Below are 14,259 nucleotides of genomic sequence, written 5' to 3'. Positions count from 1 at the left end.
AATGGAGGGGCTTGGGAGGTGGACGCAGGTCACCCACTGCAGCTATAACGCTTGCTTTAGAACTATGCTCTGTAACATCTGTGTTGCAATTATGTCTTCCCGTAATAGGATGTGTGTTTGTTTACTTTGCAAAGTGTTTATTTCTGTGTGAAAGATGGTCCGGGGAGATTGGTACCCAGCAAGGGATAAGGCCTGCATCCCGAACCTCCAATCAGCGGCCGAGGGCGGGGCCAGGGTTGCGGCTCACACAGGACCGAGGAGCCAGTGCGGCTCGGAATCCCTTTCCACAGATGCCTGCCAGTAACTCCGGGTCTGTCCGAGGAGACTGCGTGCCCGGCAGCTCCCGTTCCTCCGAGGCCTACCGGGACATGGGCCCCTAATATTACCGCAGCCGCTGGGCACCATGAGGACGGCGGGGACTTGGAGCCGGGCGAGGGCGGCCCGCAGGGCTGCCTTGTTGCTGGCCGCCGCCTACGGGATCAAGACCCTGTACCCGGTGCTGTACCGCCAGCTGCGTCCCCCGGCGCCAACCGAGGAGCCGGCCGAGGACGAGGAGCAGGGACCCCCGGAGCCCCTGTCAGCAGGACCGGTCGCCCTGAGCGCCTGTCCGGCCGTGAACGCTGACTTCGTGCGGCAGCTGCTGGAGCTCCGGCGCCTGGTCTTCCCGCGCCCCCTGTGCCCCGAGCTGGCGCTCCTCGGCCTGCACTCCGTGGCGCTCGTCTCCCGCACCTTCCTCTCCATCTACGTGGCGCGACTGGACGGTAAGATCGTGAAGAGCATCGTGGAGAAGCGGCCGCGGCACTTCGTGGCGCAGCTGCTCAAGTGGCTTATGATCGCCATCCCGGCCACCTTTGTGAACAGCGCCATTCGCTTCCTGGAGGGCCGGCTAGCGCTGGCGCTGCGCACCCGGCTGGCAGCGCACGCCTACCGCACCTACTTCAGCCGCCAGACCTACTACAAGGTGACGTGCATGGACGGCCGCCTGTCCAACCCCGACCAGTCGCTGACGGAGGACATCATGGTCTTCTCGCAGTCCGTGGCGCACCTGTACTCCAACCTCACCAAGCCCATCCTGGACGTGCTGCTCACCTCCTACACCCTCATCCAGACGGCGCGCTCGCGGGGAGCCGACCCCATGGGGCCCACCCTGCTGGCCGGCCTGGTGGTGGGCGCTACGGCCAAGGTGCTGCGCGCCTGCTCGCCGCGCTTCGGCAAGCTGGTGGCCGAGGAGGCGCAGAGGAAGGGCTACCTGCGCTACGTGCACTCGCGCATCATCGCCAACGTGGAAGAGATCGCCTTCTACCGGGGCCACAAGGTGAGGGGGAGGGGAGCGCACGCCGGCCCGAGGAGCAGCTGCCACTGCGGCATTGATTGTTGATGGTGTCAGCCTCACCCCTCACCCCAGCATCCCCTTCTGCGACCCACCACCCCCTCCTCCTGTGCCCCCTCGCCTAAATTGTCAATTATCTTCTGCTCTCTCCTCCTGCGCTCTCTCCACCCCCATGCTTTTTTGTAACCCTCTCCACCATCTCTCCTATGCATTCAAATCTGCCTCATGATCTATCAAGCTCCCATAACTTCTCTCTTCTTGTATCCCTTTTTTTCCTCCTCATTCCCGCGACATTCAACCCCTTGTATTTCAGTTCACCCCTACCCCAAGAGAAATGCACCTTTCAAGTGACCTTTCACACACAAACGCAGCAAGAGGCTGCAGCTGGGTATCCCCGTAGACATGAAGCCCAGTGTGCGTGTCACTCACATTCACCGGGGGTTTCTGCTAAGTATCTCAGCAGCATTAAAGCACATCAGTGCCATGTGTCTTAATAGACATGATGCAGTGTGCTTGTCAGTCAAACATGCCAGGGGATGCTGCTAAGTATCTCAGCAGTCTTAAAGCGCACCAACGGTGTGAGTATTATCAGATATAAAGCGATGTGCGCGTGTCAGTACCCCATTCAGAGGGTCACGAAACAAGCAGGCGCTACTACGCCCAATAGTGGTGGTTGAGGCCTTTTACTCTTGATGTCTTGGACCCGCCTACTATGGGCTCTGAGTAACTGGGCCAAGAACTCCTTCTGCATTCGACTCTAAGCGGTAGCACTCAGGGCCGGACTGGGAATCAAAACCGGCCCTGGCAAAGTGCTCGCTCCCCCCCCCCCCCCCCCCCTTTTTGCCAGGGCCGATTTTCGGCCGATTTTGTTACAGGGCCGATTATGCTGCAAAAACGGCCCTGTAACAAAAACGGCCCCCAGGGGCCCAAAACCGGCCCCCACCCGTGCGGCGCACCGGGGATTGCCCGGTGCCCGCTACGGCCAGTCCGGCCCTGGTAGCACTCTCTGGGAGGTGGTGGGTGTAGGGTGAACACAGGCTCACAACTCAACGTACATTCAACAATCGCAATAATTGAATGTCCAGTCAAAAGTTGCTTTATTAAAGGCAGTTATATACACACATACACACAAAGTGAAATATGGTACACATTACATAATAACACACTCTTCATAAGGTCTGTATTCTAACACTGTCTGCTCGGACACCAGTGTCCTGTTCTTCTATCTACGGATTAGGGTAATTTCCAATGTACTTGCAGCATCATTCAGGCTAGGCCCCGCTAGAGAATATTAGTCTTAGAAGTACCTAAATGGCTATTCAAAGTTAAAAGTGCCCTGGCACCTTTGGCTCTTCAGTCAGAGCAGGTTCACCCCACAGAGACTCTGCGATTCGAGGTGCGCTCTTACATGTTCTGACTGGAGATGAGACTGAAGGTCCAGGAGCGCTCCTGGGTCTTGGTCCACTTCGGCTTATGTCGGTGATGAGCAGTAGTCTCGTCCTGGCCAGTAATGGGTCTAGACCTTCACAGTGCTCCTCTGTTGTAGTGGGAAGTACTGTCTGGCTCTGATGGCAGACCTGGGATGCTGTTCGAGTTCCAATGACAGTGTAGCAGCTCTAAATTCACAGTTGCACATGGTTCAAGGGCTATGGGCCTCAACTTCCTGCATGGCTCCTACCTGGTATACAGGATTGTGCTCCAAACACTCAAGTTAGGGTCCTGCTTTGGGTCACAACACAGCACAGGGCGACAACCTTCTCTTCACCACATTACTGTACCAGGGCCACAGCCCTCAAAATTCACCACAACCCCCTCCTGGTTTACGGTGGTCAGGAGCCACACACTTAACATGGCATCCCTATTCGAGTTACAGCACTTAACAGGTCAGTGGCCCTCACTCAACAGCACTGCACCAGGGGGATGGCCCTTAAGATTTACTGCTTGCCCCACTTGGCATTCGGGATCATGAACCAAAGTAAAGGCAGCGTCCAACTTCAGGTCACAACATTGCATAGATAGAGCGACAGCTCTCTTCCTGCAGCACTGCCACAGAGCAACATCCTTTGACCTTTACCACTCCCCCTGGCACACAGGGGTCACGAACAACTAACACAGACAGATGGCTTGATTGGTTAAGCAGCTCTGACATGGACCCAAATCTCACACTCTCCTTCAGGGATCCACTCAACTGAATCCCCACTGAACTGCATTCACTCCAAGCTCTCTCCTTCTCCCCACTGGGTCCTCTGGTCTCAGGTCAGGTGGAAGCTGGTGGTCCAGGGTGAGTGGTCATGATTCTCCTGAGAAATTTCCCCTCACCCATTAGGGAGACTGTCAGACTCTTGAGTCCCACTCCTGGTCCAGACAAGCAGAAGTCTTGCAGTGCTTCTCTGTGCTGATGTACAGTTTTAGTTTGCCAATTTGGGAGTCTCTTGCTCCCCTTTTTATAATCCTTTTCCAGACTACTGGGATTTAGTATCTGTTGATGTTCATGCTCTGGGGGTTCCCCACTTTGAAGTGCCCATTCCTCGGTCTTGCTCTTCATCCATAGAGCAGTCTATCACAGCAGGAGTGTCTTCAGATCTGATAACCCCAAACACAGCCCATAGAAGTGACTAGAGTATCACATATGGATGTCAGCCTCCGTGATCTGTGCATTGAAGGGTTACAAAAGGCCCCTGGCCCTACTCTTTATGATTCCCTTATCAGCCCTGTCTCCTTCCAGAGAGGTGTCTAGGCCGCTTTAACCATTGACCCCTCTTTAGAATCAAAGAGCTCCTCTGAAAGTTTACGGAAGAGCCTGACTCCTCCTTCCTCCAGTGTGTATCCCAGCCTGCTCTCAGTAACGCAGCGATCCACAAATCTGTCTGGGTGTGTCCTCTAGCTCCACATGCTCCTCTAGCAAGAGCTGGGTTTTCTAAAATGGAAAATAGAACCCAGATAATTGCATTTATCGACCCCTTCACAAGCACACACAAAGCCCAGCACGCAAATCCGCATGCGCGGATTACCATGTACTGTACCACTCTTCAGGCAGATGAACATCCCAGCGTGCACATGCATTCATGTGAGCGGACTCTCCTGTACTGTACCCCTTCACAGGTACATGTACATCCCAATGAGCACACAGAATCACACACGCTGCTCGTCTGTACATACAATCCAATGAAGGCTACGGTTGAGTTAATGACACTGCAGCAGCATTTTATACGAGTGGGGCATGAGGCACCACTCCAGTGACACTGGTAGGAAACCTGTTGACTCTACAGATTACTGTTATTTTACAGCAAAGTCTGCTGCCACTACCCAGCGTCTGCTGGTTAGTTCATGACGAAGGCACTAGCTTTTCAACACTCAAGGGTAATGCTTTACTTCCGGCCCTTAGCATGACTGCAACCGGTGAGACAAGCCTCAGTCTGTATGTGCACACATGATTCATGTTCACTGATGACCAATACTTTGTTATAAAGGATCTAAATATCACCGTAGCTGTACACTCAGGGCACAGGTATACGTCCATTACCACGCAAAAGACTTTCTGTGCCAACAGTGCGTGTCACTCAAATGTGCTATGGGATGCTGCTAAGTATCTCAGCAGCCTTAATGCACACAGATGGCATGTGTCTCATTAAACATAAATCAGTGTGTTTGCCACTCAAACACACCAGAGGCTGCTGCTATGTATCCCAGCTGCCTTAAAGCACACAGATGCCATGTGATCTATTAGACATAAAAACCAGTGTGCGTTCCACTCACACTCACCAGGGGGTGCTGCTAAGTATTTCACAAGCCTTAACACACACCTATGCCATGTGTCTTATTATTCTAGCGTGCCCAGAAAAATGCCCGGATGGGCATATCTGTTGCATGAGCACCAAAATAAATAACTGAATGAAACATATTGGAGTAGTTGGAATAATCATTTTTGAAATTTGAAAAATGGAAAACATATACGTGTGAGACGTACGTAATACGCTGTGTGCCTGGAAAAGGAGTGTAACTTCGCTTCATTCATATTTATTAAACAAAGAGCAGTATGTGTGCCACTCAAACACGCCAGTGCAGGCTTCTCCAAAAAGTAGTTTGTGTGCCACTGGTACCTCCCCAGCTGCCTATAAGTATGTCTCCTGCGTGCAGCACCAGCTGACTAAATCAGAACCGTTGGCTTAGTTGAATTAATATATGTATGCCAAAATTGTGTATTCAAGGTAAAAAGGTGTGTATTTGCAGAACTCATCAGCTGATGTTCGAAGAAGAAGGGTTGAAATTTAAATATTTATATATAAAGCTGAATTATTGAGTGATAGATCATATGAAGAGGCTTATTACTAATAATATTACTTTCGTGCCGGTGGCATTGCAATTGGGGCTGGCATGTGTTACATATATAGAGGCACCCCAAACTGATAAAGCCTTTTCTACATTACTGCTGGCAACCCAGCCTGATGAACTGTGGTGATCACTGCTAGTAATCTTACATATGGTGGCCACTAATGTAACCTTGTTTGATGTGGTCACTATTCCAACATAAGTAGCTCTTATTACAGAAAAAGTTGGAGATCCCTGCACCAGGGGGTACTACGAAGTATCACAGCATCCTCAAAGGACATTGATTCAATTTGGTTTATTAGACATAAAACATAGTTTGTGTGCTACTCACATTTGCCAGGGGCTGCTGCTAAGCATCTCAGCTGCCTTAGAGCACACTGATGTATCAAGATCAATCAATTAGGGAATTGTGAAGCGCACTACTCACCCTCAAGGGTCTCAAGGCGCCTGGGGGGGGGGGGGGGGAATGGGGTGGGTAGGTGCATCTCTGAGTCAGCTAAAGAGCCAGGCCTTGAGGCTCTTCCTGAAGGTGTGCAGAGTGGGGGAGAGTCTGATGTTGATCAGGAGCTTGTTCCAGGTGTTTGCCGCAATGTAGGAGAAGGATCTTCCACCCACACTGACTCTGCGGATGCGCGGGGTTTCTGCGAGGTCGGGATTGCGGAGGTTTCTCTTGGGTATGTGGAAGGAGACTCTTTTGTTGAGGTATTTGGGTCCGGTGTTGTGGATGGATTTGTAGGCATGGGTGAGTAGCTTGAAGGTTGCTCTCTTCTCGACAGGGAGCCAGTGGAGGTCTCGCAGGTGTTGAGTGATGTGTTCATGTCGTGGGATGCTGAGGACGAGTCTGGCCGCAGTGTTCTGGATGTTTGCGTAGTCCAGTCTGCTTATTATGAGTGCATGGGTGACGGTCTTTCTGGATTCAGGGGGGGATCCATTTTGAAGGTCTTGCAAAGGATGCAGAGGGTGTTGAAGCAGGTGGAGGCGACAGTGTTGATCTGTCGGGTCATGGTGAGGGAGGAGTTGAGTATGATGTCGAGGTTCCAGGGATGGTCCGTGGTGTTGGGGGGGACGCGGTTGGGCCACCAGGTGTTGTCCCATGCTGAGGGGGTGGGCCCGAGGACGAGTACTTCTGTCTTCTCGGAGTTGAGCTTCAGACAGCTGCTGCTCATCCAGGATGCAACGTCTTTAATTTCTTCCTGGAAGCTGAGTCTGGTGGTGTCTGGTTCCTTTGTGAGGGAGAGGATGGGCTGGGTGTCGTTCGCGTAGGATACTATGCTGAGTCCATGCTGTCTGACGATGACGGTCGAGGGTGGGGCATGTAGATGTTGAAGAGCATGGCACTGAGTGATGATCCTTGGGGTACTCCGCAGTTGATCTCAGAAGATTTCACAGGCCCTTCTGCCAGCCTCCTATATCACCCAGCCCTGCTATCAATGTAACTCTAAGCAAACCTTCCACGGCCGCTGAATACCAGGAATAGATCATTTGGTATTTCGAGCCTCAGCTCTTACTAGTAACATATAATTTAAAGTGCCGCTTTTCCAACCGCACCATGGCCCTGTTTCCAGTACACTCAGGCCTGTTCACATACCCCAGAAGATGCTGTGTGCCGAAGCAGAAGACCACCACTTATTGTAACCAGGCCCCAGGTAAAAAAGGGCCAGTAGCCTCTTCTTCCAAAAATTCCTCAGTGCTAACACAAGAATCAAGAACATCCTGCTTTTGAAGAATATATTTTCATCCCTAACTTTTATTTTTTTTAAATATACTGTAAGATATCTCTTAAGAGACAGTACTTTATATCTGTCTAAGAAATCGGTGTTACCATGGCTGGAGATAAAGCGTTGATCTTTGGCAGATCCACTGTTATGAAAAAAGCTGAACTCATACAATGATTTGATAGCGATTTGGACTGCGTAGTAGCCAGGTGGAAAAAAAGCCCCAGATCATATGCTATTTGCACCCGTGAAGAATCGCCAATGTTTTTCACCTGGTTAACACTTTTCGGCTGAAGCTACAGTCGTTGAAATAAAACTTTAGAAGTGTAGGTACTTACTGTCCTAGCTTTCCATGCTTTCTATTGAGATGTGCCGTACTCTCCCAATAAAAGTTTGAACCCCAGCTGAGAAATGCAGACACCCTCCCTTTCAAATGAAAGAAGTGTAGGTGCTAAGTATCTGTGAGTACCTGCCTATTTAAAACATAGGCTAAAAATGCGACTTACTGTGTGCAGACTCTATTTGTTCTCTGTTTTAAGCCTATTATTAAAGCTATAGGCCTGTTTTGGGCCCAGTTTTAAAACCAACATATAGTTGAAGCTAAACCCAGGCCCAAAGTCAGGGTGAGCACTATTAGAAATCTGTTCTAGATCATTCCGGTGCTAAAATCAAGCTCAAACAAGCATACACCAATTTTTTATCATGGAGCTAACCTCTAGATGAGTCCAAATATGGTTTATAAGTGATTATGGTAAGGCAGTTGTATGTCTTCCCTATCAGGTTTAAATAAGGAGTGGAGTAAGTATTGTAATTCACACGGCTGTGGCATTATTAGCAGTAACATTACCTGCGTTAGAGACTGATCCTGATGATGCTTATAGGCCATTTGCAGGTTAAATTGTCTTCACGTAATCACATTTTCTTTACAGCCTCTCCCAGTGTTATGAAGTCCTGTTTGTAACTAAGATGCTTCTTTTTTGGAGATAATGTCTTTACGTGTTACTTGTGATGCAAGGCAAATCACTTTTTAGCTCTCTGCTGCTTTTTTGCACAGATTTACTGTTCATGAGTCGCAGCAACATTTTTTGGGGCTGATTCACTGAACTAATCTGAGATAAAATCCAAAATGTACTAATTTTGGATTTCGCAGTATGCATTTAGTAGTAGTAAAGTTAGACTCCTAACTTTACTACTACTAAACGCCTTTTGTGTATACCAAAAGTCGTAAAGTTAGGATTTTGTCTCAGTTTAGTAGTAGTAAAGTTAGGAGCTCTAACTTTACTACTACTACTAAATGCCTTCTGTGAATACCAAAAGTAGTACGTTTAGGATTCTATCTCAGATTAGTTCTGTGAATCGGCCCCTTAGGTTTTTGATATGGTATATTCTGCTATATTTTATGTGTGGGGAAGTTCTTTTATTTGCTTAATGTAAAAGTTGCCTTTTCCAGAGGACGTTTCCACTGAAATGCCCGCTCAGTACTCGTCTGGGGTATGTGGATTCCTATTTTGTGTTTTGTCACCTTGTAGTTTCCCCTTTGCAGAAAGGTCAAATCTCATTCAATTTGCAGTTTCCCAACCGTTTCCTGCCTTAGCGCCAACTGCAATTCAAAAGTGATAAGTTGGCACTTTCTGTCTACCCAGGGGAACTCAACTGAAACAGAAGATCTCTCCAGGCTGACCTCTAAACGGAGATAGCATCATTCTTATGTTTTAAGGTCCTTACACCCTGCTGCGCTTCGATGTGTGCCTTAAAGTCATCCTTTTGAGCATCTCATTGCGTTTCACGCATTTTCAAATGATGCCCGGTTTAGAGGGAACCAGCCAAGGGCCTGAGTACTTGGCTATTGTGAATTGCTGGTACAAACTGCGACTATACTAATTACCTCAACCGTGTGATGAGATCTTTAGTGGAAGGGCAGTTTGCACCCCTGGAAAGGGGAATTACACAGTGTTTGTTGACATGTGATTTCGTCCGGCCCTCTGGTGCAAACGCCGGAATTGAATGCAGTTTGCACCTGCAATTGTAGCTGGCTTTAACTGCCACAAGTCACATGTACAAACTCCTGCATCAAGAGCAATTTGCACCGGACCTCTTGTAAACCCGTTTTGGGCAGATATGGGATTTTTCATCCCATCTGTGATTACCGGCCCACCTGTAAACCTTGCCTTATGTGCAAAAAAGATTTCACAGCCAACTCCTTTTTAGGTCTTGCCTGGCGTTAGCAGCGTGCATGCGTTGCTCTTGCCATGTGAGGGCTTCTTGGAATCAATGCGATTCCAGAAGCTCGCTTTCTGCTCCGCCCGTGTTTTGCATTGGTGCGTGTCATTTCGTGTCACCAATTATGCAAAACCGGGTGTTGCTTTTGTCCAGGAGGCTTTTTAGTCCCTCCTGATTACCATCCTGTCCACTTTTGGCCTCACCCACCGAGACTGGATCTTTCACTTGCGGCGAGAGACAGTGTCTCTTAATTAGCCGCTCAGCACTTTTTTCTTTTCTTTGAGATCCACTCTCACTGCAGGCACGACGTGCTTTTTTAATATTTATTAACAGCATTGTGCTTTAAATTTTAAATGCATTACTGGGCTGTACAGAGCCCTTATTGCTGTGCGTGCGCTACATGAACGGATATTTGTTTGTTGTGTAGTGTGCCGTACTGGGCTGTACAGAGCCCTCATTGCTGTGCGTGCTCTACATGAACGGATATAATAGGCTCTTTCTCTACAAGGTCTGCTGACTGTTTGTTTAGCAAATTCATACAGCGCAAACTGAACTCCAGAGTAGTAGAGACCTTTACAAGACACCCAGTTACATTACACAATAGCACATTCACACAGGAACACATTGCCTTTAAGAAGGCACAGGAGATTAACTAATTTGCCCAGAATCACACATGGGTAAGCCAATGCCGTGACTCGAACAACACCAGCTTCCGCGCGCGATTATCATGCGTGATTAATCAATTAATCACACGCAATCATCATGCATGATTAATCAATTAATCTCCCATGGTCCCCCTGTTTGCTAAAAACGGGGTGCTAAGGAACATTCACATAAGCTATAAGAAGGGACCACCCCGTTAAATCTGTTTTGTGTTCTATCTACTCGCCGTTTTTTGTTTCTAATATTCGGCCTCTTTCTGCTCTCCCATGTGCCTCCTTCGAGATCCTCCTCTCCTTCCGCATTCTGCCAGCACCCTCCTACCCAATAGTAGTCCACCACGTGCACCTCCACCACCACGTCCACCACCTCCTCCACCACCACCACGTCCACCACCATGTCCACTGCGTCCACCACCATCACATCCACCACCACCACGTCCACCACCACGTCCACCACCACATCCACCACGTCCACCGCCCGTCCACCACGTCCACCACCACCATGTCCACCACCACCATGTCCACCACCATGTCCACCACCACCACCACGTCCACCACCACCAGCACCACCACCACGTCCACCACCCGTAAGAGGTAAAGTGTCACTGGAGGGCAGTGGTAATAGGAGTATCAACGCTGGCTGTACATGGGACATTTAAGGATGCATTGGGTGCGAGAAGACGGCAATAGGGACTAGAACTTCATTAAGTTAAAGCCATTTGCATTAGCAAAGCAAATGGCTTTAACTTAATCAAAGGCGAGACCTAGTGCATTTTCAATGCTTGTTTGGATTTGTGCCCAAAATATAGAATAATATCCTACTAGAGGTTAGAGTAGACCCATCGATTTCCATCCTAAGAAACTGATTTAATGAGCACCCGCTTCTCAAATGCCTGTAAGGGTGAAGTGGCCAGGCAACCCTGCAATATTGTGGACAATCAAATGAGCCTATGGTTCTTTATTCATTTTGGGAATGTCTGCCCTTTTAGCGCTAAGAATTGGCTTTATAAGCCACGACTCTTTCTGTTGCCTATTCTTTTTCACTGATGTGAAAAAGAAAGCATAATATCTTAAGACTCTATAGGTTTACATATTAAAATATACCTGAACTACTTAATTACATCTAATCTAATGCAAGAAAAAACACACAAATTTCATTTTGTCAATATTTATTAAATAAAAAAATCAACTAACGTTCAGTAGCGTTGTGTGAAAAAGTGCACTACATTGATTCAGTCTCCCGTGGTACTCCTTTTAGCAGAAATAACCTTATTTGAATCCTTGAAAAGTTTATCATCCTCTCATTGGCTCAGATTAGTTCTGGACAGCTCCTCCTTGGTAATTAAGGGCATTTGCTTACGCTCAGCTCTACTGATTTCCACCATGGCATCTAAATAGGATTTAAGTATGGACTTGAATTGGCCATTTCAAAATATTGCTTCTTTTATTTTTCAGCTATTTAGTAATGTGTTTTGGATCTCTGTTCTGCTGCATGACCCACTTTCATGTAACTGGCAGGTGTGGACAGATGGTCTCACATTCTCCTATAGAATGTGCTGGTGTAGAGAAGAATTCATGGTGGATTCAATGAATGTGAGGTGTCAAGGTCGAGTGTCTGCAGGCTCAAATCATCACCAGTCCTCCACAATGACTGGCACTTGATATGAGGTTCTTGTAGGGATGTGTGTTTTTTGGTTTTTGTCAAATATCTTGTTGTGCATTGCTGCCAAACAATTTAACTTTGGTCCTATCTGTCCAGTGGATATTGTTCTAGAAGTCCTGTGGTTCATTCAGGGCGGCTTTGGAAACCTATGCCGATCAGCAAAGTTATTTTTTAAGAGTTTGCTTTCCTGGCTGCACTTCCCCGGAAACTGCACTTGTACAGTTTTTCTTAATGGTAGAACCATGAAGTCTAAAGTTTTCCTAATTGCCAGAGGCCTTTAGATCCATGAATGCATCATAAGGATTGTTTGTGATTTCCTGAAGTGGAATGTGGTTTGATCTTGGAGTGAATTTGCTGGATACAAACTTCTAGGTAGATTGGCAACCGTCTTGTACCTTCTCCATTTATAAATAATCATTCCACCTGTGGAAGGATAGACGAGAAGAATTTTTTTTATCTAGGCATAATATGTTACCACAAGCCTGAATTTCCCAGACCAAACTTACAAAGTTTCAGAATTCATATAGAGGTTGTAGCAGTTCTTGTTTATGGTGTAATCATCTGCACTTATTTAGCAGAACCTCATTTTAATTAGGTCTAGACTGATTTGAAAGAAGTAAGAATCAACTTTTTCACACAAGGCGTTTGACGGTTGGCTGATAAATCCATGTATTAATTGATGAGAAAGTGACAATTGTGTGTGTTATTTATCACATGAAGGTAGATTTATCCGTTACGATTTGGTGAGAATTCCATGAACACCAGTTATGTATTAATATGTAAATCTATACAAAACTGAAGAAGGCTTGTACTTTCTTTTTCACATCATTGTATGCTCCTTTCCACCAATATCTCCCCACTTCAATTTTTAGCACTTATCTGTGATAAGTGCACTATACCTTCACAAAGAAACTGGTATCCCTTGAAATGGTATGTCTGTTCCATATAAAAAAGAATTGCCATCACAAACAACAACAAAAGTATTACATCCAAGGGTTTAGCCCAGTGGGGGGTTGGCAGGACCATCTATTTGCCCCCACCCTATTATCTTTGCCCACACCCGAATATCTATGACAGCAGACAAGGCTAACAGGCTGTGCTCTTAGCATCATATCACAACAAGGCTAAAACTGGAGAAAATGAAAGATGCAGTGCTAGACGTGCTCTTCCTTCAAAGATGAACACGAAGAGCCGATAATGTTTTTCTTTCATTAAGTGCAATAAAATCATCAATTAAGGTGCTTTTTGACAATCACCTGTAAAAATGAAAGTGAGTCTGGCACTTGGACATTATATAATGATAAAACTTAAGTGTAATGTGTGCGTCTCTGAAATGTATGTGACCGGCAAAGCTGTACTGAGATCGTAATGGATTCCTAGAAATTATTTTATTAGAACCTCATACAGTATGCAGAAAGCAGGTGTTGCCAGCAAGTCTAATCCTCTCTGAAATGGTTTCAGGTGTTCTACCCCAAGAAAAGGTTTCTAAAAATGTGATTTCATGATAAACTTTATTGCATAGTTTTATCAGCATATTGGCTAGCATGATCAAAAAAGTTACAAAGTTCGTAGAATTTTCCACCAATCTATTTTTTCTTTTCAAATCCTTTTATTGGATTTCCAAGGGTATATAAGCATTCGTAGTATAAACAATGCTAGCATCTTATGCGAGAGAACCTAGATATTTTAATTAAACCCTGGATTATAACATAGGTATGTATGATGGTGAACAAAGTATTATTGATTGCAAACAGTACATAATAGAACAGGGAAGAAAGAGTTATAGGGGAAGGATGAGCGGGGCATGGGAGAGGTGGTATGGGTTGTATTGAGCGGCATGTGAAAGGAAGATGGTAATAATCAGCTTGGTGAGATGCATGGGCTGTGTTGTATCACTTACAGGGATCTCAGTTACAAAAGTGAATTTTAAGGAGGTGTCAAGGTGGTGACTTAGGTGGTCTGAGACTTAGGTGTGGTCTATGTGGGTGCATTGGTGAGGTTGATTATTATAGTGGCTTTACTTTTTGAACATATAAGTCCAGTTTATTAGAGTGTGAGGCCTTTGAATTAAAGAAGTTGTTGAACAATGACATGTCAGCATTTCTTGCAAAGCAGACTCATGCCCACCATGCATGGTGGGATAGATTTCGAAATTATTTCCAGTCTTAGAGGATAATTTTGAATCCTATCATTAATAGAAGGTCTAAAAGACTCAGGTCTTGCGAATTCAGTTTCTGGACAGGTACATGGGACAATGAACCTACGGTTACTGTGTGGAAGTTAAGGTATCTCCATATCGAAGATTTCTTTTATTATGTTTTGGAATTCTTTCCAGGAATG

The 14,259-nt window shown here is 46.6% G+C and overlaps 1 protein-coding gene across 1 annotated transcript in view; it reads left to right on the top strand.

Annotated features, from left to right (window-relative positions):
- Positions 1 to 261: 261 nt before the first annotated feature.
- Positions 262 to 14,259, top strand: part of ABCD2 (ATP binding cassette subfamily D member 2) — a 165,660-nt gene continuing 151,662 nt past the window's right edge. Inside the window, exon 1 of the mRNA XM_085654102.1 lies at positions 262 to 1,315. Within this exon, the coding sequence (XP_085510228.1) occupies positions 404 to 1,315 (912 nt within the window). The 5' untranslated portion in view covers positions 262 to 403. The remainder of the gene's footprint in view (positions 1,316 to 14,259) is intronic.

This window comes from Triturus cristatus, chromosome 4_1 (assembly GCF_964204655.1).
Source record: "Triturus cristatus chromosome 4_1, aTriCri1.1, whole genome shotgun sequence".
NCBI classification, from domain to species: Eukaryota; Metazoa; Chordata; class Amphibia; order Caudata; family Salamandridae; genus Triturus; species Triturus cristatus.
The sequence above is the reverse complement of the archived record's forward strand: the minus strand, read 5'-3'. Positions and strand labels throughout refer to the sequence as shown.